Genomic DNA, 26,674 nt, shown 5'->3' on the forward strand with positions numbered 1-26,674 from the left:
TCTCCTCTTATAGCAAGGGGATGGGATGCTCCCAGCCTTGCAGAATGCAGCCTTGCTGACCCTAATCCTTACACATGGAATGCACTACTTGCTATAAACTGTTAGGAGCTTACCATTACAATTTACCAAAAATTTCTATTCCAAGTCAAGGAAGGCGGACTTCCAGCAACATCTGCAGTCACAAGGAAAGTTTTTATCTTCAAATAGCTCTTATTCAGCTACATAGACTGGAGGCAAAATTCAGAATTCCCACGTGGAAAATCTGCGTGCACAACTCAGTACTTTCTGCTGTTGTTACGAATCAAAAAGTTTTAAGGTGCATTAATTTTAGCCCTACATTTTTTAAGTGTCAGGATGATATGCTTAATGGCAAAAAATACAAATGAACTCCCTGTAAAATGCAAATTAACTCTCCTCTTTACTGAGTGCAGGATAATTATCTTTCAAACATACCGGTAATGAAATTTTAATCAAAGAGGTGCTGTGTCACAAAAGTAGATGGTTTGTATTTAAAGGCAGTGCCCCTGCAATAGTTTTTGACTGGAATCAATGTCCATGCTCCTGTCCCCATTCAACTTGCCCATGAAAAATTGGTTTTCAATTTGGACTTCAATGAGCAGTATAAATGTTGAAACCCCAACAATAGCTCTATTATCTTAGATTTCTACAGTGCTGTAGCTAAATGACTTCTGAAGTACTATTGCTCTTGCCTGGACAGTGCAACCAACAATTTATATCTACTTTGGTTCCATTCCAATTTGCTTAATTAAATATAGATAGATCATATTCTGCCTTCAGACATGCCTGAGCAACCTCAATTGATTTCAGCTCCCATTGATCAACTATTTTGTTTAAAAGTGAAATGATCAGTGGCTTAAGCCCACGCGAGGAGGTAAATGCTGCTTCTGAAAGAGTTGTGAGCACTCGAACCAAACACCTTGTGACTTTTGCTTTCTTTATGTTTTAAATACAAAAGTGGAAAAGAATATAGTAGTGTTCAGGCAAGATGGTAAAATGGGGGTGGAGGAAAGGGCAAAGGCCCTGACCAAAGTGTCCCTGGTGACACTGTCTTCTCTTCAGTGTGCCCCTTACAAATATTATGGCTGCAGCAGAGATTCTGGCATTGGCAGTGCACTAGAATGAAATTTAATTTTCCCGATGGCTACTACAATGGATCTGCACTCTTATATTTTGTGAAGCATTGTGCTATACTAAGTATTTACACCAGGGTTCCCAAACTAAGGCCCGGGGGCCGGATGCGGCCCAATCGCCTTCTAAATCCGGCCCGCGGACGGTCCGGGAATCAGCATGTTTTTACATGAGTAGAAGGTGTCCTTTTATTTAAAATGCATCTCTGGGTTATTTGTGGGGCATAGGAATTCCTTCATATATTTATTTCCCCCAAAATATAGTCCGGCCCCCCACAAGGTCTGAGGGACAGTGGACCGGCCCCCTGCTGAAAAAGTTTGCTGACCCTGACTGTTTACATATTTACACTGTTACATAGATACTACATAGTGATACATACATAACTGATCATAGATCATACCTTCATATTTACAGTGAGCATGGGGAAAACGAAGGATTTATTATCTCTCCATGTTACATGAATTATTGAAGCTTTACAACCAATATGGTTCTTGGTTCATTTGCAATAACAACTTTTGTGTTTGTCTATGGAAGAAAAAGACACGGGTGGCGCTGTGATCTAAACCACTGAGGCTCTTGGCCTTGCCGATCAGAAGGTCAGCGGTTCAAATCCGCCCAACAGGGTGCGCTCCCATTGCTCTGCCAATCTAGCAGTTCAAAAGCATACCAGTGCAAGTAGATAAATAGGTACTGCTGTGACGGGAAGGTAAACGGTGTTTCCGTGTGCCCTGGCTTCCATCACAGTGTTCCGTTGTGTCAGAAGCAGTTTAGTCATGCTGGCCACATGACCCGGAAAGCTGTCTGTGGACAAACACCAGCTCCCTCAGCCTGAAGCAAGATGAGCACTGTGCCCCATAGTCGCCTTTTACTGGACTTAACCATCCAGGGGTCCTTTACCTTTTTAACTTAGAAATTAGTGCACAGATATAGAGGTAAACAAGTGGACCACATGTGGCAAAGAGGCTGAGCTAGAAATCAGGAGTCCCTGGTTCAAATCCTACCTCACTCGCTAAATGGCCTTATGCAAGATACTATGTTTACAGTCTTGGGTCTTCCACCTGCCATACAGAAATACATCTACTATTAACATAATATGTTTAACAGGATTTAAGGAAACAAAAAGTAACTAGATGCCAAACACTTTAAGCACCTTAAAAGAAACACCTACACCCTACTATTACATTGCTTAGTTTTACAGGCATGGAAGTGATTGGTTTAACAGTAGTCAATGACAGCAGAGCATGTTGCTTTTCATTTATGAAAGTGAAAGGAAGAAGTTAGGAGTACAGTCATCCCTCGGGTTAAGTACGCTTCAGGTCGAGTACAGTACTTTCAAGTTAAGTACTCCACGGACCCGTCTGCAACAGATTAATTCACTTTCCATTACTTTCAATGGGAAAGTTCACTTCAGGTTAAGTACGCTTCAGGTTAAGTACGGACTTCCAGAACCAATTAAGTACTTAACCTGAGGTACCACTGTACATTGATTATTGCCTTCATTTTATGGATCAATGGTCTCATTACAAAGTAAAATTTGTGTTAAATTGCTGTTTTAAGGGGTGTTTTTCATCGTCTCGAACAGATTAATCCACTTTCCATTACTTTCAATGGGAAAGTTTGCTTCAGTTTAAGTACGGAACTTCCGGAACCAATTAAGTACTTATCCTGAGGTACCACTGTACACTGTCTCTTACTGGATAATATGCACATGAAGCAAAATTATTTCCTTTTAGTACTTTTGGGCATTTCATTTTTGAAGAGGATATCAAAAATATAAGTAAAACCCTTGCTTGCTGTCACTAATTAGGGGATTTGCAGTACAATAGTGTGCCAAACCAGTCCTCACTTACGTACAGAGTTTAAAGTGGACCCTTCATCCATTTGCTGTGGCACCTGGCAAAAGGCTACATTATCGGAAGAGAATACTTTAAACCACAGTGAAGCAAGATGGAATGCCAAGATTGTAATGTTGGCATTTTATAATGGTGCAGCCATTTCTGCACCATATACAGTACCCAATTCCTTAAAAAAAATGGTTAGTCAGTATGTAGTATCAGTAAAAAGGCCAAACCTTAAGCTGTATTAAGGGATAACAACACATGGCGGTTAAATAAATCATGACACAGTGCAATATGTTCATGGGAGGGTGTATACACCTATTTTAAGATCCGCTAAGGAACAGACTATTGTTATTATGTCCTCATATGCAAAACCACAGACTTCGAAGAGCATACTTTATTATTCCCATGACTGTAAATTATAGGAAAACTATTTTTTTCCACTGTGCAAATATATGCATGTTCACAGCAGACTTTTACAGAATACTTGATATGAAAAGTCCAAACAATTAACCAGTAATGTAAAACAAAAGAATATTGGCCATTTTGTAGCAACTGGAATAACTTAAAAAAGAAACTTTCTGAAAGAATGATTAGTTGAGATTAGTCCTAATATTACAATGCTGATTATTATTTGTTATTTTCAAGGGATCAAAAGCTGAACTAACACAGCAGAATTCGATTAGCTAGAATATCTCCATGGAATGTAAACCATTTGGCATAACATATTATCTTAATAACAGATGCTGACCTTTTGTGTCCTTTGCTAATTGTTTCTTATTTGAATGGTATCTAATATCATTTGCATAGTCTTTTAAACGTTCAGTAACAAAAATATATTTTCTAAACATCCTTAAACTCAGCATCTTGTTACTTTCACAGACAATTTGGAAATGTGTTCTGCATTTATATTTTACAACTTATCATGAGAAGTCAACAGAGAACGTGTATGGTCTGGGAGAACAACTGTTGTTCAGAGCCTGGTCCTGGCAGTGGCATAATATCAGTCATAACTAGGAGCCATTGATTCCTTTAATCTTCATGATTTTAAGCCATCCAGGCAGGTGACCATTACTAGCATAAGTCTAACTATGTATTACATAAAGAAGCATGTCATTTTTGTCCTTCCTTGAACTTTGTCCAGTAAAGAACTGGAATTTTATTGCTTTTAATGAAAATTATTGTTTTTTATTCGATTTTGTTCTATTATTTAGTAAATCAGATTCGTAAGAAGCGGTGTAGAAATCTTTTCATTTACAAATAAATAAAATGTAAAACCACAAGCAGCTCCAGTGCTGCTGTGGCTGCCTGGGGAACTTACCTTTTATCCAACATGGCAAGATAATTAGCCTCATGGTACAAGCCCCCTTACTTGACAAAGTAGGTCCTGTTGAACTCAATGGGTCACAAGTTTGTGTTGTTAATCCACTACACATCCATCTCATGAAAGAGCTGTCTTAGTTTTATTTGTGCGCACGTGCACATATTGCATTTATTTCAATTTTATGATGTTTTATTACTCACAAACAGTCTCTTGTAATAATGTACATACTTGATTAATCCTCACAGCTGAGTTGCAAATCTGTTTCTGCAACCTAATTTGTAATTATTGAGAGGGAACTTTAATTCAAATGCTGCAATGTTCCAAATTGCTACATTAATTTTGTCTACTTTCACAGATAGCATTAGTGCTTAAGTGTTTCTGCTCTTTCCTGTAGTCCATTAAATTTATCCAGATATTCCTACGTGGTTTACAAAGGGTGGGCTCAGTTTGTATTGAACATCATTTTTTAGTTGGCTTCTCAGAGGCTTTACATTTTGCAGGGAAATTATTAGGTCTTTGTGTTGGAATTCCCTTGTTCTCTTAAGAAATTTAACAATAAATTTGTGACTAATTATGAGCATATGATCAAAAGCATTAATACCAATCACTTTGAATTCCAAAACAAAATATAGATATACATAGCAATCCTTTACTTATCTACTTAAAAGTATAAGCCCTGCTGAGTTCAATTGGATTTAATTCTAGGCAGGTATGCATAAGGACTGTAGCCTTACGGTGCAAAGTTTGAAACATAAATATAGCAAAAGTGTTACATATCCATACTTTTGAGTTATTCATTAATTATTGGAACTGATACAATAAATATTGAGATTTCCCTCCTAAATTGTAATAATTTAGTCTTTATTGCAAGATTAGGTACTTTATTATTAAATGAATATTGTGTTCTATACCTATGTTGTAATACATATAAAAATAAAAAATATTCGAGGAATTCACTTTTTTCTCTTAGCAAGACAAATAAGCATTCAAAACTTATACACAGACTTCCACTGGATTGACTCATAGGGAACTAATTGGTGAAAAAATCTGAAATAGTTTGGTCTATTTTTCCAAATGAATTTGCCATGCCCCTGTCAAGCCTTCAATCCAAGCACACTAGAGGAAAAATAAGAGAGACACCTTCCTCACTTTCTTACTTCTCTGTTGGGACTAGATAACCATCATGCAGCCCAGTCAGGTGAGTTCTGCTTAAAGGGAATTGGGTAGATTGGCTGGATGAATAGTGTGGCTGGGCCAGTGGGCACAACCTAGGTATTCTGTATTTTGAAAGAGAGGCAGAGGGGAAATGTTATTAAATCAACTTGATGACAAATTGTCAAAATATCCATAAATGCCAAGTCCACTGGTCAATTTCCCAGAAAACCTGATATGGAGTCGTAAACCATAGCATTCCACATCTTTCTTCTGTAAGGCAGCTTTTTTTAATCCAAGCTGGAAAATAATTCAGGGACCCTGTAATGTTCACCTCTTCTATGAGGTCAGCTTCATGAGCCCTCAAAACTCATACCAGGACCTCAGCCAAACCAACTTTATCAGCATCCTTAGTAAAGCTGAGTCTGTCACTCAGCAAATCAAAAAAATACAATTATAGGTTCTTGATTTAATCAAAGGATTGCCTTTGCCAAATAAAGAACAAAACTGCATGTATTCTCTTAACCCAAATTCTGTGTTTAATAATAAATCATGCACATTGAGATTAATTTCCAAGGAGATTAGGCTTTAGTGACCACACTAACAGGGGAAATGAAATTTATTTTGTGCACAAAATTCTGCAGTGTGTTCTCCCATGCTGCTTTATGCTGTATACTGCATTTTGTCAAAAAAAAACATTGTTTAAAAATATCTGTGTAAAATTGGCTTAGCATTACCTAGACTTGCTGCTCACCATGCCAAGGTCAAGAGCATGCTGAAAATTAATACAGGACTTTAAGGGTGTGGCGGGTAAATTTGCAGTCAGCTGTTCATCTGGCAGTGGACAATCACACACAAAAACCAGAAGGCTGTGAAAATGTTCTAAAGTTCTTGGGTATAGAGCTAGATTAGATGTAGCAAAGTCAATACCATGCAGAAGGAAATGTGCTACCCGAGTAAATGAGTGGACTATTTCTGTTGTGCCATCAAGGTAACCTTGGCTTCCCAGATAGTTGTGTTTGAACAGCAATTTAGCATTATTCTGGTTGGCAATATGTTTTATGAGAGTGTTAACAGCTGCCACACAGCATAATAAAAAGCATCACCAGTTCATTACAATAACAAATCTGATAAGGTGCTCTCCTGTTCAGTAAGGCAGCTCTTTCGATGTATCTGCCCAGATAATGCACAAGCAGCTTAATTATCTACTTCCTTCCATCTCACCTTGCAACCCAGGACCTATCAATCACACACTTGAAGACTTAATACAACCAATTTAGATTACAAACAGAAACAGCATGCACCATATCCCCTGGAGAATGGGGATAAAGTTTTCAAGGAGGTGCAAATCTCTCAAGTTTTCTATTAAAAAATGGCAGCTCTGTATCAAGCGTCGCCCTCTCCCCAACCTGCCCTATGTCCTGACATCATTATGGTGTATGATTCCTCACCAGTGACAACCAAAATGACAAAAACTTAATGACAACAGCAGCCGCAGGAAGAAAAGCTGAATTGGGTGTAACTCCATTTTGATGGGATTTGCAATGTACAACATTAGGGCCCTCTACACGATCCTCCCAAACTGGGCATCTGAAGAACTCAACTCAACTAGTTAAGTATCTAAATAAGTATCTGAAGAAGTGTGCATGCACACGAAAGCTCATACCAATGACAAACTTAGTTGGTCTCTAAGGTGCTACTGGAAGGAATTTTTCTATTTTGTTTCAACTCAACTAGTTAAGTTATGTTATTTGCACCAATTAAGAGAAACAAAATCTAAACTTTCTGGAATTGCTTTTCAGCCTTGTCGCCAGTTTTATGGTGAATATAATATGTCATTTAATTCTTCCCAGGATATTTAATTTTGCCAGTCTTTTTAAACCTCTGCACCATTTACCATTGCATCATATATGCTTGATCACTGTTACTTGCAGAACTGCAAATGAAAGTTACTGTAACGTACCAAAAGTAGTGCTGTGGTGCTACGGAAGTGCCAAGACATAAAGTTTCAAATTTAAAAAGACCTTTCCTGATTAATGTCCAGGAATCCAGTCTCTCACCCCTAATTTCCTACAGCAGCAGAACTATGATTTTTTACCTCATCCCTTCATATGTGAACGCTGGAACGTTTTCTATTACTGTATTTCCTTTAATACTATAGGCTGCTCTATCCTGAGTCTAAACAAAATGCCCAGCTCCGTCACAAATTTGCTTGGGCAAATGAATACATTTTAAATTGGCACCAAATAGAAAGTAAAGTAGGTGCCGTATCTGAGATAGAAGGGCATTCCAAAAGCAGGGCGCTACCAAAGAGAAGGCCCTTTCCTGCATCCGCATGCAATGCCCCTCTCTCAGAGATATTGAGAGGGGCAGGCTGGTACAGGGAGAAGCAGCAGCATAACAACAACAGCTCACTCAAAATAAACATGGAAACGGCGGAGACAAAAATAGATTGTGTGAATCAGTTCTCAGTGGAGTTGTACTCTGTTACACTGACATTTTATTATTGTGGTTTGTCAACACTGCTGGCATCAAGCAACAAAGCATAGACTAACTGAAATCCTCAGCATACAAGAGGCCTTTATTACGTATCTCCAGATTCCTTATATTGTTCCTTGCAAGGCAGCATGAGCTTTCATCTGGCAGCCTGTGATCAGCCACACTTAGAAGTGCTTTCTTTTCCAGAACACAAACTAGCTTCCTTTTCTGGTGTTCTCAGCTAGGACACATCCCTTCCATTATGTAGCCATCTCAACATGTCTCAGGGCTTTTGTGTTTTTTTTTTTATTAATATGTTTGCCGCTTCCTACCGAACTAAAATAAAGTTCACAATAAGTTTTAGCATCCGCATTCCTTCAACAGAGGCTTGCTGAACTGTCACCATAGCAACACCAAGGAGGCTTGGAATGTTTGCCCCAAATGTCAGTGCGCTTTTTAAAATTGTTTTATTTCTATGAATTCAAACAACAAATCAGCTCTGAACAAATGTCATACAGCAGGGTAGTGTGTGTGAAAAAAATAATAATCTAGGCTTGAAGTGTTCAAAGTCTCAAGCTTATTAGCTTTCCGCTTCATCTTCCTCTGAACTCACTTGTAAATGCTATTGGAGAAATATAATACAAATTTACACTAGGGGGAAGTAAGTGCTATGGGAGATCAGAGAGACAAGTATGACTTGTTCTGCATTGCCAAGGTACTTGATCCTACACAAAACAAGATATTCATGGTTCTCACATCATTCATTGGGCTTTCGTCTTCCAGTGGTTCATTGTGCTTATTCCCAGATTATCTACCCAGTAGTTCGATCTGTTGCATGAATACAAGATCAGGCGGCTACACATTTCGATTAGAGGCTATACATTTTGAGTATTACACCAGTCTAAAGGGAGCTCTAAGTGGCCAAATACCAAATTCCTATCTCCATGGATGCACTGGTAAAATCCAATCTGACTGTATTTATTTAGGAAAGAGATCTTGTGGGTTATAGGTAGGTGTTCATTGAAACTGTCAGCTCAGTGTGCTTTTGTAGTGTGTGTGTGTGTGTGTGTGTGTGTGTGTGTGTGTGTACACACACATAAACACACTCACACACTCACACGTCATTAAGATGCACAGGAGGGTTTTCTCCTGAGTAGACGTGAATAGGGGTGTATTCTAGATGTCATTTTGTAATTATATTAAGTAATTCAGAACACTGTGTGTATTTTTGGTTTCTCCATCTAAAACAGTGTCCATCAAAAAATGTCTTCACCAAAAAGGGGCAAGTAAAATAATCAAAGGAATAGTAATGTTGGAGAAAAAAAGCTTAACACAAAGGGAAAGATGTTAGCAGGGAATATTAATATTTTATTATATTTATTAATTTATGCCCTACGTTTGCTCACAACTAAATATACCATAGGCATATAAAAACCATTTCTTCTGCAAAAGTTTTTGACAACAATGCACCCATAAAACAACTTTATAGAGATGTCTAAAGGAAAATTATTTAGCTTGCCAGGGGGAGGAAAACGCCACAGTTCATATGCTCTGCCAAATCTTGGTGGGGAGGCTGTTTAAAAGCTGGAGCACCAGCTTTGGGAAGCCACCCCCTTCCTTGTTGAAACATCCCTTCAAGAAATCAGGGTGTTTATTGCCATCTTCTGTCAAGCTTCTCCTGGCACATAGTATTATAAACCAGAAAAGGCAAGCATCCAGAGATTGAGGCTTAAGACACTCTGTTACTGTCCAGTAGCAACAGTCAGAAGTGCTTGTTAAGTCAGTTATCTGAGAAGTAAGTGGAGGAAGATGCAGCACACAAATCCTGATAGGCAGAACGTATTCTCACTTTTTGCTAAGCAAACCAGAAGTATATTGTAACATCTCACTCACTGTTTGGTCACTTCAGGCATTTTTGGCTGTTCCTTCTTCTTTCCTTCAGCAGTTGGTTCAATGGGAGTAAGCAGCAGAGCAGCACACGAGACTATAGACTGGTGTGAATCTTCCCGGCAAACTGCAAAATAACAGTAATTTGGTTACCACCAATGCATTTCTGGCTTTTCCTTCCTGACATTATTTTGAATATGGGCTTCTCCACTAACTGTCTGAAGTTAGTGTAAAAGGTTCACTGCACAAGTCTGCTGATTGCATGCTTCATCTCTGAATTAGTGGGAGAATGGGAGGTTTAAGCAGTCCTGACATATGTAGCTTCTTAGTGCCTGATGTCCACATTAACGCCTCAGCTACCCTTTAATGCTACATTTCAGAGCTCAGATGCCATTTCAGCATGCAAGATACCAAAAATCATGGAAGACATTGGGTTTTAAAAGGTTGTTATCCTTGCAGTTATAAGGAACTTGTGTACAGTATTATAAATCTTGTGTGTGAAAGTATATCTAAGACACTAAAGCAGGGGTGGCTAACTTGTGGTTCTGCAGATGTTGTTGGGTATGTTGACTTGCTCTGATGGGAGCTGTATGGCAACAACAGGGTCAAAAGCTCTCCAGGTCAGCACTAATGCCATGCTTATTTTTGTTTTCATTTATGAAGTATATAGCCTTCTTTTCAGTCTTTTCCAGTAAGGCCCAAACTATGAAAGCATCTCGGATAATCAACTGTGAACAAGGAAAACCTATTTTTAAAAACATAAACATGAAGCACAAACATGAAAATTTCCCCTAAGGTGAACTTGTGATTGAAGGGGTTAGCATTATTAACACCATTTCTTTCTTTCTTTCTTTCTTTCTTTCTTTCTTTCTTTCTTTCTTTCTTTCTTTCAAAGACATATGGGAATCATAACTACCTGACAGCTGTTAGATGTATCTGAAAGTAGATGGGAGATTCCACACAGTTCCCAGTAGTCAGGTACGTAGCATAATAAAAACCATTGCAACCTATACTAATTAGCAACCCTGCTGGGATAACTATATCATTGCTTACTTATCATGTACTTAACTATAGCTTTTGCCTACTGAGTCACCTCCCCGGGGCAAAGATGGTTTACGAGCAACATTCACAGTGCTCTGCTATTTGTTAAACATGATCTCCCTGCAAACATACAGGAAACCTTGACCTTTATGTTCTAGCTATCACTGTTCTCCAGCATCAGGTTCAATCGCAAATAGCAACTCAGCCAGCCTTTCTTCATCCTCAAAATTCATGGCTCCACAGTTTATGTACCAAATACTGACACCACTAATACACCAGCATTACACTGGTGGGGAAAGGCCATAACTCAGCAGCAGAGCATCTGCCTTGCATACAGACGGTGGTATTCAGCAGTAGTTCTACTTAAGAGTAGTTTCATTGAAGATAATGAGTTGAATACAGCCCAGAAGGACCCTGGCATTTCTAAGTAGGGTTGGGAAGCCCTGGGAAGCCTCTGCCAGTCACTGTAGTTCTCAACTGCATATACAGTACAGCCTCCACTGATATAAAAGGCTCCCTGCTGCAGATGTTTACCCTCACAACAGTGAGGTGCAGCTGTGTCTTGAATTAGGACATGGAAGACCAGGTTTGAAATCCCCACTCAGCCATTAAGCTCACTTGGTGATCTTGGGCCAGTCACTGACTCCCAGCCTAATCTACTTCTCGGGGTGTTGTCGAAAAGAAAAACTGCTTCCTCATTAGAGGAAAGGTGAGATATGAATGTAATAAATAACAACAAGCAGGGATGAAAGAGTTGCATGGAAGAGTCATATAAAAATTCAAGATTAAAATCAGCTAAAACTATTTTCAATCAGAATGAATAGCTGGATAGAGTCAAAGGTCAGGGTAATGTGCGCTATCAGCAAACGGTGAAAGCTAACGTATATAATGAAAGTGTCAGACAGACCTCTGTGAAGAGGAGGACAATTTAGAGGCTGTCAAAAAGAATGCCCTCTATTGGTTTGTTGCTTTATTGTTTAAAACAATATTGTTTTTTATTGTATTATAACACACAATGGGATCATATGATGAAGGCTGGGGAATAAAAGGTCCAAATATAAAAATTAATTTTTTTGGGAAATGAGATTTTCAACTGGCACTGAATAGACCACAGTGTGGGTGCCACGGGAGCCTCTATGGAGAGGGCACTGCACCACTGAAAAAGTTATAAAATAATTAAAACTTACAAAGTGCCTGGCTGCTAGATCAGGCCAAAAGCCCATCTAGTCCAGCCTCCTATTTTCATGTTGGCCAACCAGATGCCTATCAGATGCCCACAAGCAGGATATGAGTGCAATAGGCCCCTCTCCACTTCTGATTCCCAGCATATCAAACTCCACTTGTGATTTGGCTCTCTCTTTAGGAGCCACCTGCCTCACCTCATTCAGTGAGGTTACCCTCACCATTCAGGTTTGTATGCCAACCTTAGTCCACATATGAAGGAGGGTCTTGTCTGATGTACATCTGCCTGGGTTCTAAGGTCATTCTCTGAGGCTCTCTCCCAGCACCCATGCCAAATGAAAGAATTTTTCCAGACTAATAAAGAGCTGCAATTTATTGAGTTCCTACTTTTTAGTGCTGTTTTTCAGCCAAAGCACTCAAAGCTGTTTCTAGTTTAAAACCACAGTTTACAATCTAAAATACATTATATGAAAGGGAAAAGGGAAAGCAAATATGTCAAATGACAGCCGCCCCAGCTGAACTGATGGAGGGAGCCTTGCTGACCCATCTCCCCCTCAGAGACAGACAGGGGAAATGGCCCTTGAGGAGGACCTTTGGTTTTCCAATTACTGGGTACCAAAGCACTTTAATTAAAAACACTGATATTTCAGTGGTGGTGGTGGTGTGTGTGTGTGTGTGTGTGTGTGTGTGTGTGTGTGTGTGTGTGAGAGAGAGAGAGAGAGATGCCATTTAATATTATTGTTTTTCTTCTGCTGCTTTAAGCAGCTGGAGGCCAGTCCCCTATGTGGGCTGAGCATTGCAAGGTAAAAATATAATACATACAAACATACATAGTACCCTTAACAGGCCCATATTTTATCTTACATTTCAACATTATAGAGGCAAATGAAACTGATGGTGGTTAGCAGCAGCGCAATTGCTACAGAACTTCTGTTTTTTAAAACATTAGTTACGAGAATGCGATTACAGGCGACAATGATCCCCAAAGGGTTAGTTGCTATAAATCTGCAATTAAGCCACAGGCCAGGTTCTTTAAACACTGCAGTCACAATGACAAAATTGTAATTACTGTAATAGGACCATTACTACCAAATGAATTACATCCCATGAAGCTTTATCTGTTTTCCCGCCTTCTTTCACAATAGTCACAAAAGAATACAGTTATATCTACTTTGTATTGTCAAGAAAGGATCCCAATGGAGAAAATGCTGACTTACATCATCCTGATAGTTGGATTTAATGATACCAAGGACAACTGATTTGTGCTGCCATCATCATGGTGGAATCCATAAAGAAATCAGAGCTGCTCAATGCTATACTTGATATAGAAAAATACTTGCCCCTGAATGTGTAAGTAATGCAATTTTTAATATCCTGCTCTGCATATTTCTATGACCTTTATCCTGGAAAGCTTAAATATACATGCAAATTATTTATTTTAACATTGACACTTAGGTTTTGCTGACATTTCTGTCACAACTGAGCAATGCAAGCAAATGTTCATAAAGCTACCGTTTTGGCCAGACCCTTTTGAAAACTACAAGGATCAAAGGAATCCAAACACCTCTAGGGATGTTAAGAGGTTCTACTTTACAAAAGAAAACAAACACACTGTGTATACAGTGCAGTTCCCTATAGTTGTGGATGTCTGTTTTTTTGTTTGTTTAGTGGGTTTTAGATTTTATTTTAATTCAACTTTTTTCAGTATAAAAAATAACCTCCTCTTTTACCCCTCCCCCCACTATTTCGACATGATGTGCTAATTGTTGAAGGAACTAAATGTGGAGGTTAATTTCCTTCATGAGCACCCCATGCAGGAGAAAAGCCAACAGGTGCATGGTCAGCCAAGCCAGTTGCTATGGTAATGGCCCACTGCCAACTATGTACGTGATTGGGGCATGTCAGCTCATCGGTGAGTGAGTCTGTCTGTGTGTCGGAGTCAGTCTTGTGAAGTGAATGAGTCTGTCTGTACGAAGTCTTGATTTGCTGGAGCAACAGAAATACTTTATACTTGTATGCGTATATCTGCAAAGCCTACAAGTTGTATGTATATATCAATGTCCAGAACTGTATTACTTAAACATTATATTTTGCAAAAATATTCTGCTATTTTGGACCTTAAGCTGCCTCAGTGTGGTGCCTGGAACTGGGGGTGACTTCCACTGCATGGGTATCTAATCTCAGATTCCCAACACTAATTTGCGAAAGAAATTTGATATGAAGGAAAGAAGTGGGTGCAAGGATGCAGTCATTTTCTACTTACTGAAATAGTAGTACCTCTCTTTCCCTTTCTCTCTCTCTCTCTCACTCACTCACACACACATATACAGTTCAGTACCTCAACTATACAGTGACGTGGAGCAATTGCTTTGGTTTCTCCCCTTTCATCAAAACCCCATCAGGAGAAAGTCTGCCAATCAGGTAGAGGAAACTTGTGCAGTCAACCACACATGAGGTTGTGACACACCTGGCCACACTGCAGCCATGACAGAAAGCATTAGGAGCTGCCCCAGTTCAGTGCAGCTCAGCTCTTTGCCAGCAGGTTTACAAGGGGTAATATACAATTGCACAAGAATTCATTAAAAACATTTCTATGGTGTGAAGCACACCCACATTATGCACATTGAGAGTTGATTGCACACAACCAAAAGGGCTTTTCCCCCCTTCAATACTCAGCTTGTACAGAAGAACAACTTAGCATTAAACTATCAAAATGTCACATCATTATGTAATGGAGCTTAGCGCAGACATATCATTAAAGGGTTGGTAGGTCTTGAGATAATGTGATGCTGGTGCTTCTGGTTTGGCAGCATAGGAAAAAGACAACCCTGATTACGTTTCATCAAGCTATTATTATGCGGGAAGATGTCACAGTTTAATGTTTCCAGCATCATTTTCTATGAGATGTTTTGTGGCCTGCTCATTATAAAAATCGGGGGGGGGGGGGATATTCCCCGCCAGTGAGCTATATGTGCCTATGGTATATTAAAGCTCTGAGCCCAAATAAGAAGGAATTCTGCCAAATTGCTGTGGACATCATGATTCTGTGGTGCAACTATGTATTTTTTAGCCTTGGGAAATGTCTCCCCTTGCCCCATTTTGGCCTGTTTCTCAGGACTTTCCTGCAACTGTGCCTAATGGTTACTAGAAATCATTCTTTTTTATTGCTCAAGCCCATTTGCCTATCATCAGAAAGAGAAAAAGAAACCACAGACACATTATTTTTTACATGTTGTACCACTTTTCAAACCTTTATGAATCTGAAAATGAGCCAAGCCATAAATACATGTGACTTCACATACTTCCCCAGTCTCAAGGAGAGAAGATTTCCAGTGGGCAACCAGAAACATTCTTTGCTTATAATGCACAAGCTGAATTTACTAACAATTTAATTGCCCAGATTAAACTGGACCTCATTGAAACACATTTAGCTGTATTTTGGAGCGCATGATCACACACATTATTTGAACTTATTTAGTAACGTACTACTAATTAGTTAACTAAACCTCTACTTATAAGAACATGATTTAATCTCTAGTGTGCAATTACCATTTTAGATGATTGGAATTTAGGAACATGTCTAAAACTGATACTTGACATTTGTCCAAGGAGCAGCAGCTTAACAGAAAATATTCAAAGGTGATTGCAAAAATTCCAAATTCTAGAAATGGTACACATCTTATTACAGCTAGAGTTGCACTGAATACTTCCCAATTTCCTGGCTGGAAACAGTGCTTGTGGGCGTGTGGGCTCGGAAATATTTAGTGACAAACCTATTAACCGTGTGAAGATTCACTTTCACAAAGTGGCTGGGGCAACCCAGTCAGATGGGCAGGGTATAAGTAAATAATACTGGTAATAATAATTCACTGTCATTGTGTACTCAAACTGATCCTAAGCAGCAATCTGGCAGGTTCTATGGAGTTGATTTCTTCTGAAAGAAGTTGGGTGCTCATTTATAATAGGCTAGAATATTCAGAAATAAGGGGCAATCCTTATAATTTACCTTTAAAATGGAGTTGGGTTGGGCTGTGTAGAGAAGATAAATTTGTTCAGTTTACATTTTAAATAAAACAGACTTATATGCAGATAGGAACCCAACTATTAATAGGCTTATGAAGTTCTCTGAATTCTGTGATTCAGTTTTGGTATTTTAATACAGTATGCTGATAAAAATGTGTATTTAAGGGGAAATGCATGGAAAACCATATGAAATGTGTGTTTTAGGGGAAGAATGTGTACACAAGGTGTTCAATCTAATTGCAAATTGTTCATGCATTTTTTTATAAAAAGAAATCCATTACAGGACAGCTATGATGGAGCACATGTAGAACTGATATAAAAAGGAAACAGAATGATCTGGCCCAACAAGACTGCACAGCCCTTCAAATAGAAGACAGCTCCGAACAGAGGACTATCATTCATAATGTAGGGTAAAGGCCATCTAAGTAAAAGCTAAGCTTCCCATTAGATGTAATTCTATGCAATGTGTATTGTGGGGTAAACAGACTGAAGTGAACCCGGATGCTCACCAATCTGCAAAGGCATAAAGAAAGAAGAATGGTGGGATAACAACCTTTGGAGAAACAAGTCATGGCTTGCTTGCTCCATCCATGAGATGACACATAGTTTGTTGAAGAAACCATACTTAAACAATGACTTAGTACTAATGTGAGAAAGCAGCCAATGTACTCAAAGACAGGCCACTCATGGGCTCATCCTGCCTTGAAAATATCAAATTTAAGCACCTGCGTAAGAGAAAAGAAATTTCCTTAATTAGGCCCTAAGCCAGAACTTTCCAAACTGTGTGTCGTGACACATTAGTATGTTGGCTGCAGTGTGTAGGTGTGTTGCACGAACGCTCCCCGTGCGCTTTCCGGGGCTAGAAAAAGTTTACCAGGCTTCCTCTAACTCGGCCCTCCAGATGTTTTGAGACCACAATTCCCATCATCCCTGACCACTGGTCCTGCTAGCTAGGGATCATGGGAGTTATAGGCCAAAAACATCTGGAGGGCCGAGTTTGAGGAAGCCTGGGTTAGTTTAACCTCCGGCTTCCTAGTAAAACTGAGTTAGTGTGTCGCAAAATGATGCATGTCTAAAAAGTGTCACCAACATGAAAAGTTGAGGAAGCTCTGCCCTAAGCAGAGCTGTGTCCGTGTGGTGTGTGTGGTGTTTTTCTATGCCCACATAGCTGAACATTGCAGTGCAATTACATTTCAGGTGCTGAGCAATACCATTGTGACAATTTTTGCTGTTATTAGATACTTTGTGGTGTATTAGATCGAATCTGGGAAGTCACTAAAGTTTAAAATAGAAGAGATTTTCAAACCAACCTTCCTGTCTATTGATTTGCCCCCCCCCCTTTGCAATAACTTCTCCTCAGCTTTCTACATCTATTTTTAAACAGTATTATCTACCATCAACTTACATAGTCTTCAGCTCCACAGAATTGTAACCTCTGGATGATATTAACTGGTGTGATGCAGCAAACACCTGACCCTAGCCTCTTAGAAATATTCTCATCATCTGGGGAATTTTAAGTAGCATTTCAAACCCGAATAATTTATCCTCATGAAAAAGTATGACAGGTCTTTAAAGAAATGAAAGCAGTTTCCTCTTTCAAATTCTTCAACACACAATATTAAGGCATATTTGATGCACACAGAGACATAAAATGAAGCATATGGCACCTTGCACTTACATGCTGTCATTTCCATGATTCTGTACCAGAAATATTAATGCCGATTTTAACTAATTTCATGCAAAACATTCATCTGTTACAACAGTTATGCAAAGGACAGTGTACACCTTATAATGCTGCTATATTAATTATCCACATAAATCAATAGAAAGAACACACAGTTAATTTTTAATCATTAATTAATTGTTTGACTACTAAAGCTCAAGGCTTAATTAAGCAACAGAGTAATACTTTTTCATGCTTCCTGACAGCCATTGTTATGAAAGTGTGGTCTGATCTAAATATATATATGCCCAATTAGGCATATGTTTTGTGCATTTCACATTTTTTTATACAATCCCTGACACAATAATGTAGCATATGTTAAAAATAAATAAACACACACACACACACACACACACACACACACACACACACACATATATATATATATATATATATATATATATATATATATATATCTCACACACTGAATCAAACTTGCTATCTACAGCTTGCTCAACAACTGTTCCTGAAGTTGAGCTGAAACCCTTCACATATCTTCAGAGGTCTCGTTTTTCAAACCGCAGCATGCATCAAAGTCATCCATTTATATTGACTGATGCATTTTCAAAATGTTTTTCATGCTCCTTAATCAACATTTCCAAAAGCATGTTACAAACAAAATAAAGCCACAATTATTTTCATGACAAAAACCACAGTCAACAGAGATATACTAAAACAGCATAGAACAGAAGCACTGCAAACTGCCTGATAGTGAGTTATCCCATTAATCTACCTAGCTGGATATTGTCTATGCTGTGGCAGTGGCTCTCCAGAGTTTCAGGAAGGGTTTTTCCCAGCCCTGTCTGGAGATTCTGGGAACTGAAGTAATCATAATTAGAACAAACCTCAATTATCTAAGTTTGGATGTCACAGGGAACTTTGATTAGTAAGGAAGCTCTCTGACTCCTTATCAAGTGCACAGAGGGGAAGGGAAAGCATGTGAGGTTGAGGCTTCGGCAGACTTGTTCCTGTAACAATAAACCATGATTTAGTGCAGGGGTAGGAAAACCCGGCCCTCCAAATGTTTTGGGACTACAATTCTCATCATTCCTGACCACTGGTCCTGTTAGCTAGGAATGATGGTAGTTGTAGTCCCAAAACATCTGGAGGGCTGAGTTTCCCTATGTCTGATTTAATGTAATGTCTGCATTTGGTCATTGGTTTGGAAAATTAGTATGATAGATTTAGAATATACATGATGGGTACGTATATGAACCATCTGATGAGGCCTCAGTATAGGTGATCTGTGAGGTATAATTTGATACTGGTAAACTCATCATTTGCAAAGTGGTTTGATTTTTCCAGATAACTTTGTCTCCTGCTACCCTTAGTTAAAGTTGCAAAATTCATCACTGGCTATATTTCCTTTGAAATCCCTGCAATGCATATTAAGCAACTAAATTACCATAAGCATCTGCATGCTCCTTGGCAAAGCACGTATTTGTATATTTGATAGTTGCTGCCTATTTCTACTTACAAATGTTATCTGTGGCTGTTACGCAGAGGGGTGGAATGATGCATATGGTAAATTGCGATAATTTAGATGCACTTAGCCTGAAGTGTGAGAAGGGAAATCTCATGAACTGATACCGTGAGTTATCCCCCCCCCCAAAAAAATTTGCAATTATACATGCATATACAATTACATGCATGTCAAACTTTGCAGTTGCATCAAATGAATCAATTACTCAGGATTACAAGCCATGAAGCTTATAAAGAACAGAGAATGGATACATTTTAATTTCGCAGTGTAATGGGTCAGGACTGCATACCCCTCAACTACGTAAATTAAATTGGAACATCTTGGGGGTTTTTTGGGGGGGGCAATACTCTTGCACGGGAGTGTGCTCCAAAAGATGGGTGTCCTGGTTTCCCACTGCATCATGTTGGAGATTATGGGACTGAGTCCAAAGGAGGGCCTATTTTGTGAAAATTTGCTTGTGCAGAAAATTCACCCATGTGATCGGTACCGGGCTGTGAAGGTGTGTGATCCCTGAGGGGGCCTTCAAAAGCAGCTGCCCTCAGTCTTCGTTGGTTTCATTTGCCCATACTGTCATCAGAACACAGTCGGATTTGATTGGCCAAGTTGCGCAGTAACACCATCACATTCAGTACATGATTCCTAAACAGCAATCCCAGTAAAGAGAGAAATCAAGCAGGAAAAAATTGGCTGAAAATCAGCAGCAGAATGAAAAACCATTTGACCACAAACACTTGCCAACAGAAGGATTAAACCTGGGAATGGGGAACATTCCCTCCAAAACTCAAGTTCAGGCTCAAGGAGAACATTCAGTGCAACTCTAATAATAATAATAATAAATAAAAACATAACTTAGTTAATTAGAAATCAAGGAGGATATAATATGACAATTGTATTCATCTTGCCTCCACCTATCTGAAATAATAAATAAAGTTTCATGAAATCGTGCCAGATTATCAATTTGGAAAGCTTGTAAATTGTCTTTTACTTCAAAGCTGAACCAGATGCCTCCCATTTGAATGCAAATTAATATCTGCAATTAAAAGGTGTTCACCAGCAGACAGCATTAAAAATGTGACAGGAGATAATCCTTTCAGAATACCACTAGGACACCAATAAATATTTATGAGAAAATCATGATAAGGTCACTACTAGGGTTTGATAATAGAGCCATTTTCCTCTGGACAGAGAGGAGGACTCTTGGCCTTTTAACATTTAGCTCATTATCTGACAAGCACTACAGTGCACTGCCATAGGAGCTAGCATGGCAGGCAACAGGAACAGCAACCTGATAACAACCAGCCTAAGCTTGGAACTACCACATAGACAATTGTACTAACATACCTATACCAGCTCCTGCCAACCTAGCAGTTCGAAAGCACGTCAAAATGCAAGTAGATAAATAGGAACCGCTACAGCGGGAAGGTAAACGGTGTTTCCATGTGCTGCTCTGGTTTGCCAGAAGCGGCTTTGTCATGCTGGCCACATGACCGGAAGCTATACGCCGGCTCCCTCGGCCAATAATGCGAGATGAGCGTGCAACCCCAGAGTCGGTCACGACTGGACCTAATGGTCAGGGCTCCCTTTACCTTTACCTTTACCTTTACCTATACCAGGCAGTGTGTTGGCATCTTCCAGCATTAATGCAAGTATCCCATCATTTAAGAAGCCAAATGGCTATAGATATAGTATACCTGTATTTAGAAAACCAGATGTGCATAGAATGCTGTTGAACCATCACTTTGGGACTTCAGGATTATGAACAGACTTTTGCAGATAATTCAAAATATGAAAGAAATGTGCTCTCTTGAATGCTGTGGTCTATTCGTCTCTCAGACCCTGCATGTGATCTCTGCCCCTCACCCCACCCATCAAAATCTAACTGCAGTGAATAAGCCTTGATTGCATTGGAACACCATCTACAGCAGCTCCCAGGTATTATGATGAGTGATTGGTGGAGTGGATTAAAGAATCAGAGAACTGTAGAGTTGGAAGAGACTCCCCAGGTCATCTAGTCCAAGCCCCTGCAATGCAGGAATCTCAACTCAGGCATATATAAAAGATGACCATCCAAACTCTGTATTAAAACTGCCAATGAGAGTCCACCACCTTTCGAGAGAATCTGTTCCACTGTCAAACAGCTTATTGTCAGAAAGTTCTTCCTGATGTTTAGTCAGAATCTCCTTTCTTGTAACTTGAATCCATTGGTTTAGGTCCTGTCCTCCAGAGTCAGAGAAAAGAAGCTTGCACCATCTTCCATGTGACAGCCCTTTAGATATTGGAAGATGCCTATCATATCTCCTCTCAGTCTCCACTTCTCCAGGCTAAACATGCCTAACTCCCTCAATTGTTCCTCATCAGGGCTGGGAGGTATCTGTTTCCAACAACATGATAAAATACATTGTCCTTCCAAAAGTACAAGAGAGCCAATTTTTAAAACAACAACAACTATTTTTTGAACATTCACAGATTATGTCCAACAGCCATTCAAAGCAAGACAGTTTCACCATCACTACCAGAGCATAAATCTACTGTACAAAAAGAGCAGTTTTTGCTTCATCATTTATGCTTACTTGCTCACAACATTTCCTCAATGTAGATATGAGCCTCCCACTTACATTCATCTATTTCATAACTGCACAGAGACATTTCATCTGCTATAGCGATTTCCCATGAACTTCAAAAGGCAGGATTTTTTTTTTAATGCTTTCAACTATGGGCAATATTTACAACACATACAATTAAGACACATATAAGACTTGGCAATTGGGGAAAGACAATTTTCTCCAACAGCAGCCATTAAACCATTTGCTTTCGCTACAGAGAAGTCATAAAGGGAATGGAATTCCTGTCCACACCAGAAACCAACAGAAAACAATTATTGAGGCAGCACTGTGCAAGCAGACAGATGTGAGTAACTGATTATCAGCAAAGGGCAGTTCACCAGTTAGTAACTACACCAGACGTAGGCAAACTCGCTCTCTGATGTTTTGAGACTACAATTCCCATCATCCCTGACCACTGGTCCTGTTAGCTAGGGATGGTGGGAGTTGTAGTCCCAAAACAGCTGGAGGGCCGAGTTTGCCTATGCCTGAACTACACACTTGTACAATTATGATGACTGAGGTAGCAAGTGTGCAGGTAATGACTGGCTGTCATTAGCTGGTGTCAGCAGACCAAATCCTAGATTGTGAATACCTCCAGTCCAAGTACTCACAGATTTCCACCATCAAAGCAGATGTTGTTTCCCTAATACAGGTCTTTCTCTGCCAGTTCAGTTTGTATGCACAGAACTACATCATCAATATGGAGTCTAAAAGTGCAGCCAGTACTTATGACGAAACGGCTACTTACGAGGTTGAGGTTCCCAACGGAGAATAAAGAATCACGATCACATGGGAAACAGCAGGCATTATTGGCCACATCCACAGCTGTAGAAGTGGGTGGTGAGAGACTTAGAACACGGAGAAGGGCCAATGACTTCTAGAATCTTACCAGAAAAACTGAATGGAATTCCATTCCAAGTAGGATCAATGGGCTTGAAGCAGCACACACATGAAGACAAACTTGAAAATGTGCTGCTCTTAACATCAAGTTACTCAAGTCGAGAAAAGCTAGGTGATGGGCTAGCAATAGTGGAGGTGTTGTCTTATTCATCTCAGGTACTTGGTGTTATGTGCTATGTAGGAGACAAGGAGCCCTGGAGGCCCAGAATTGGTTTCCTGATGTCTATGTCATCCATGTGGAGCTTCAGATGCAATTCAAAGTGGGAAGGTGTCTAACCAAAAAAATTAGGTAATAGCAGACAAACAATTATATGCTATTGTCTGCTACAGAGCTTCTAGATCAGTTATGTGATTGTGCACACATGCACTTTCAATGTGAGAAACTCCCTCCCTCTGCCTCCCCCTTTTCCTTCACTGTCAGATTAGCTAACCAGACTCTAATCTGTTGCTGACTTCCCTTACCTATCTATTCCAGGTATTTGCCAACCCTTGCATACAAGTGGATATTACACTTTGAGACTTAGAGTACAAGACAAGCAGTGAAGTCTCAAAAGCAGGAATCCCAGGAAATGAGTCATTATTGTGTCTGGTCCATAACCCACTAGTATTACAAGCAGTCTATACCAAACCCTTTACAGTCAAAGCAAACATAATCCAAATATAAACTGCAATAGCTTGCAAGCATTATTATAGTTCTAATATAATATAATATCAAGCTACTAGGAGATGATATATAAGAAAGGAATTGAATATTAGTGTTTGGGGTTAATATGTTCAATATCCCCTCTAAAATTACAAGGTACGCTCTTTTATGGATCTAAAATAATGCCATTTTTCTACATAAAAGATGCATGTCTTTCTTTATTTCAAAATAAATATATTTTCATTACATAGAATGCTTCTGTTACTGTTGAAAACATCTCCATGGGAAAAGTTCAAAATCTAGGCCATGCATATATGTACATACCACCTGCTTTTGATCTGGTGGACAATTTCCATCGGATGTCACCCAGTGTCCTGGGTGTACACCCAGTACAAGCCATAGTTCCACTAGCCATGACCCAGTGTACCCAGGGAAACCACTGGGGCTATCCTAGTATAAGCAAGAGCAGAGGAAATCACCCAGGGAGCACATGATGTTTAGCTTGTTGCAACTGGCCAAGGGAATCTGCTTCCCCCTGTTCTTCCTCAGACAAATTGAGGACAGCCACCTTCCCAAGCTTTGCCTTCATGCACAATCTGCACCTTGGATTCTTATCAAGTTAAATTTAGGGATAGAAGTTCATGCATTTAAGTTTGACCCTGCACAAAAAAAAAATCATTGAAGCATCATTAATCTAACATAAATATAAGTGGAAGAAATAATAACAAAATCATAACAAAAAATCATTTGTTTTGATACAATAGGCAAAAAACTACACATTGTATCATAACAAATCATACCTGTAGTCAGTGGGTTTTTTAGGGGCTGCTCAAGGGTACGCAGTACCGGCCCCTCTCTTTTTTGTTGTTAAAAGTGTGGCACTTACTGTAACAACTTCATGCTGAGTAGTGGGGCTTATTTTTCTAGGGAAAAAAGCACTACCTGTAGTACTAGGTGTTACCTCCAGCATGCTTATGAGATTAATATTCTATTTACACAGAGACCTATGCACACACCTAGATTAGGTATAGGTATATACCAGGGGTGGCCAACTCCCAAGAGATTGCGATCTACTCACAGAGTTAAAACTGGCAGTGATCTACCCCCTTTTTGGGGGGGGGGGGTTGGGTCAAAGTTGTTGAGTTTTTTTCAGGGAGAAAGTAAAATGTTGAGCTTTTTTTTAGGGGAGCCACAGTTCAGCTTCTTTGGGGGGAGCCAATGATTTACCAGTGATCTACCATAAACGTCCAGTGATCTACTGGTAGATCACGATCTACCTGTTGGACATGCCTGATATATACAGTATACAAACAAGAGAGCCAGCTAGATGCAGAGTGTCAGTGGTATGACAAGAGTATTGGGAACCAATTTATTGCAAATCAGTCAGCAATTGACCAGGCACCCAATCAACACCCAAGACTCCCCCTACAGGTTATATATTGGTAGGAAGAGATCTTACCGGTACATGAAATTCACATCCTAGAAACTCCATTCACATATTAGAAACTCAACATTTTGAGGCTCAGGTGAGTCATCCTGGGATATGAATGTCATGTAAAACCTCTTTTTACCCACATAAACTTCCTGAGGCAGGGGGAGTCTTTTCTCTGGTCGATTGCTGGCTGCTTCACACCAAAATAGTTCCGGAGTCCCTTGCTGCACCAGTGACACTCTGCATCTAGCTAGCTCCCATGTGTGTATATATAATCTATATCTATATAAGTGTGTGGGTATCTGTGTAAATAAAATATTAAATCTTTACTACTGAGATGTTTTTCCAGCTTATTTCACTTTGACGGTGTTGGCAGTATTCAGTTACGGTGCTTTAACATGTCTTTATACAGATTTCCATTATGTTCTTTCTAATGGAGACAAGAATATTTCCCTTTCTCTTTCCTGAAACAAACTCTGTACCATGTTGATATTTAATGAGCCATTGCCTAGTCTATGTGAAGCGAGTTGCTTGACTATATTTCTCCCCCTCAAATATTTACTGGATGAGAATGAGTTGACTTTCGATGTAGAAATTATTATTTGCCAGAAGTACATGCATTCATGTGGGTAGTTAAGGTGCAGACAGCAGGCATTCTACTGACTATTAAATCAGGCTTCTTCTTTTGAAAAAGAAATGTTTCAGGAAAAAAAACACCTGCCATTATAAGGCAAGAGAATGAAATTCATTCCTTCAAAAAAACTAATCCATATGTTTGCACATTTCATCAGACTATAGGGATAGCATTTGACTAATTCATACTGTGAATATGAATTTGTTGGATGCAACCCTAAGTCTTCCGTCAGACACTTTGTGATTGTAGGAATAACTGCACAAAGACACAATGATCTTGATAGCTAAATGAGTTAATAAGTAACAAATGAGAAACTGCCATCCAAATAATTCAGCAAAACAGTTAATGAATCAAGCCTAATTAAGACCAATTATTATAGACAGAACCTCTAAAATCTAAGACCAGTAGACAGATTTATTTGTTTACTTCATTTATATGTGGTACAGCACTTTGCAAATGTCATGGGTGGTTTACAACAGGCACATACACATAGATAAAAATGCATACATTCATAAAGTAACATAAGCCTTTTAAATAGGTGTGTTGAAGAAGAGGAGGAGGAGGAGTTTGGATATGATATCCCGCTTTATCACTACCCTAAGGAGTCTCAAAGCGGCTAACATTCTCCTTTCCCTTCCTGCCCCACAACAAACCTCTATGAGGTGAGTGGGGCTGAGAGACTTCAAAGAAGTGTGACTAGCCCAAGGTCACCCAGCAGCTGCATGTGGAGGAGCGGTGACACGAACCCCGTCCCCCAGATTACGAGTCTACCGCTCTTAACCACTACACCATACTACCTCTCAGAAGGCTTTGGCCCATCAGATGTTGCTGCACTACAACTCCCATCTTCCCTGGCCATTGCCCATTCTTGCTAGGACTGATGGGAGTTGTAGTTCAGCAAAATCTGGAGGACCAAAAGTTCCCCACACCTGCCTTAAAGCAGGTAGCCAATCAAATGCCCCTTCCTTATAGTCGCTTTTAACGGCTTGTCTTTTGTTTCTATCTGTTTTAATTTTATGTGAGTTATAATCACTTTTAACTATTAGCTTTTATCCCATTCCTCTTTAAGTCTTATAAGGGTTGACGATGATGAATGCCCTTGGGAAGCTCACAAGTGGCTTGTGACAGGGACAGCCATCTCCTGTACCTGTTTCTGGTGTCTAGTGGTTACAGCTAAAATTA

The 26,674-nt window shown here is 39.5% G+C and overlaps 1 protein-coding gene across 2 annotated transcripts in view; it reads right to left on the reverse strand.

Moving 5' to 3' along the window:
- Nucleotides 1-26,674, reverse strand: part of CCSER1 (coiled-coil serine rich protein 1) — a 702,960-nt gene that overhangs the window by 478,495 nt on the left and 197,791 nt on the right. For both annotated transcript variants that reach the window (XM_035113300.3, XM_035113302.3), the window contains exon 5: nucleotides 9,835-9,955. In XM_035113300.3, the coding sequence (XP_034969191.3) occupies nucleotides 9,835-9,955 (121 nt within the window). The remainder of the gene's footprint in view (nucleotides 1-9,834; nucleotides 9,956-26,674) is intronic.

The sequence above is a fragment of the Zootoca vivipara genome, chromosome Z1 (assembly GCF_965207765.1).
Source record: "Zootoca vivipara chromosome Z1, rZooViv2.hap1.1, whole genome shotgun sequence".
Taxonomy (NCBI): Eukaryota; Metazoa; Chordata; class Lepidosauria; order Squamata; family Lacertidae; genus Zootoca; species Zootoca vivipara.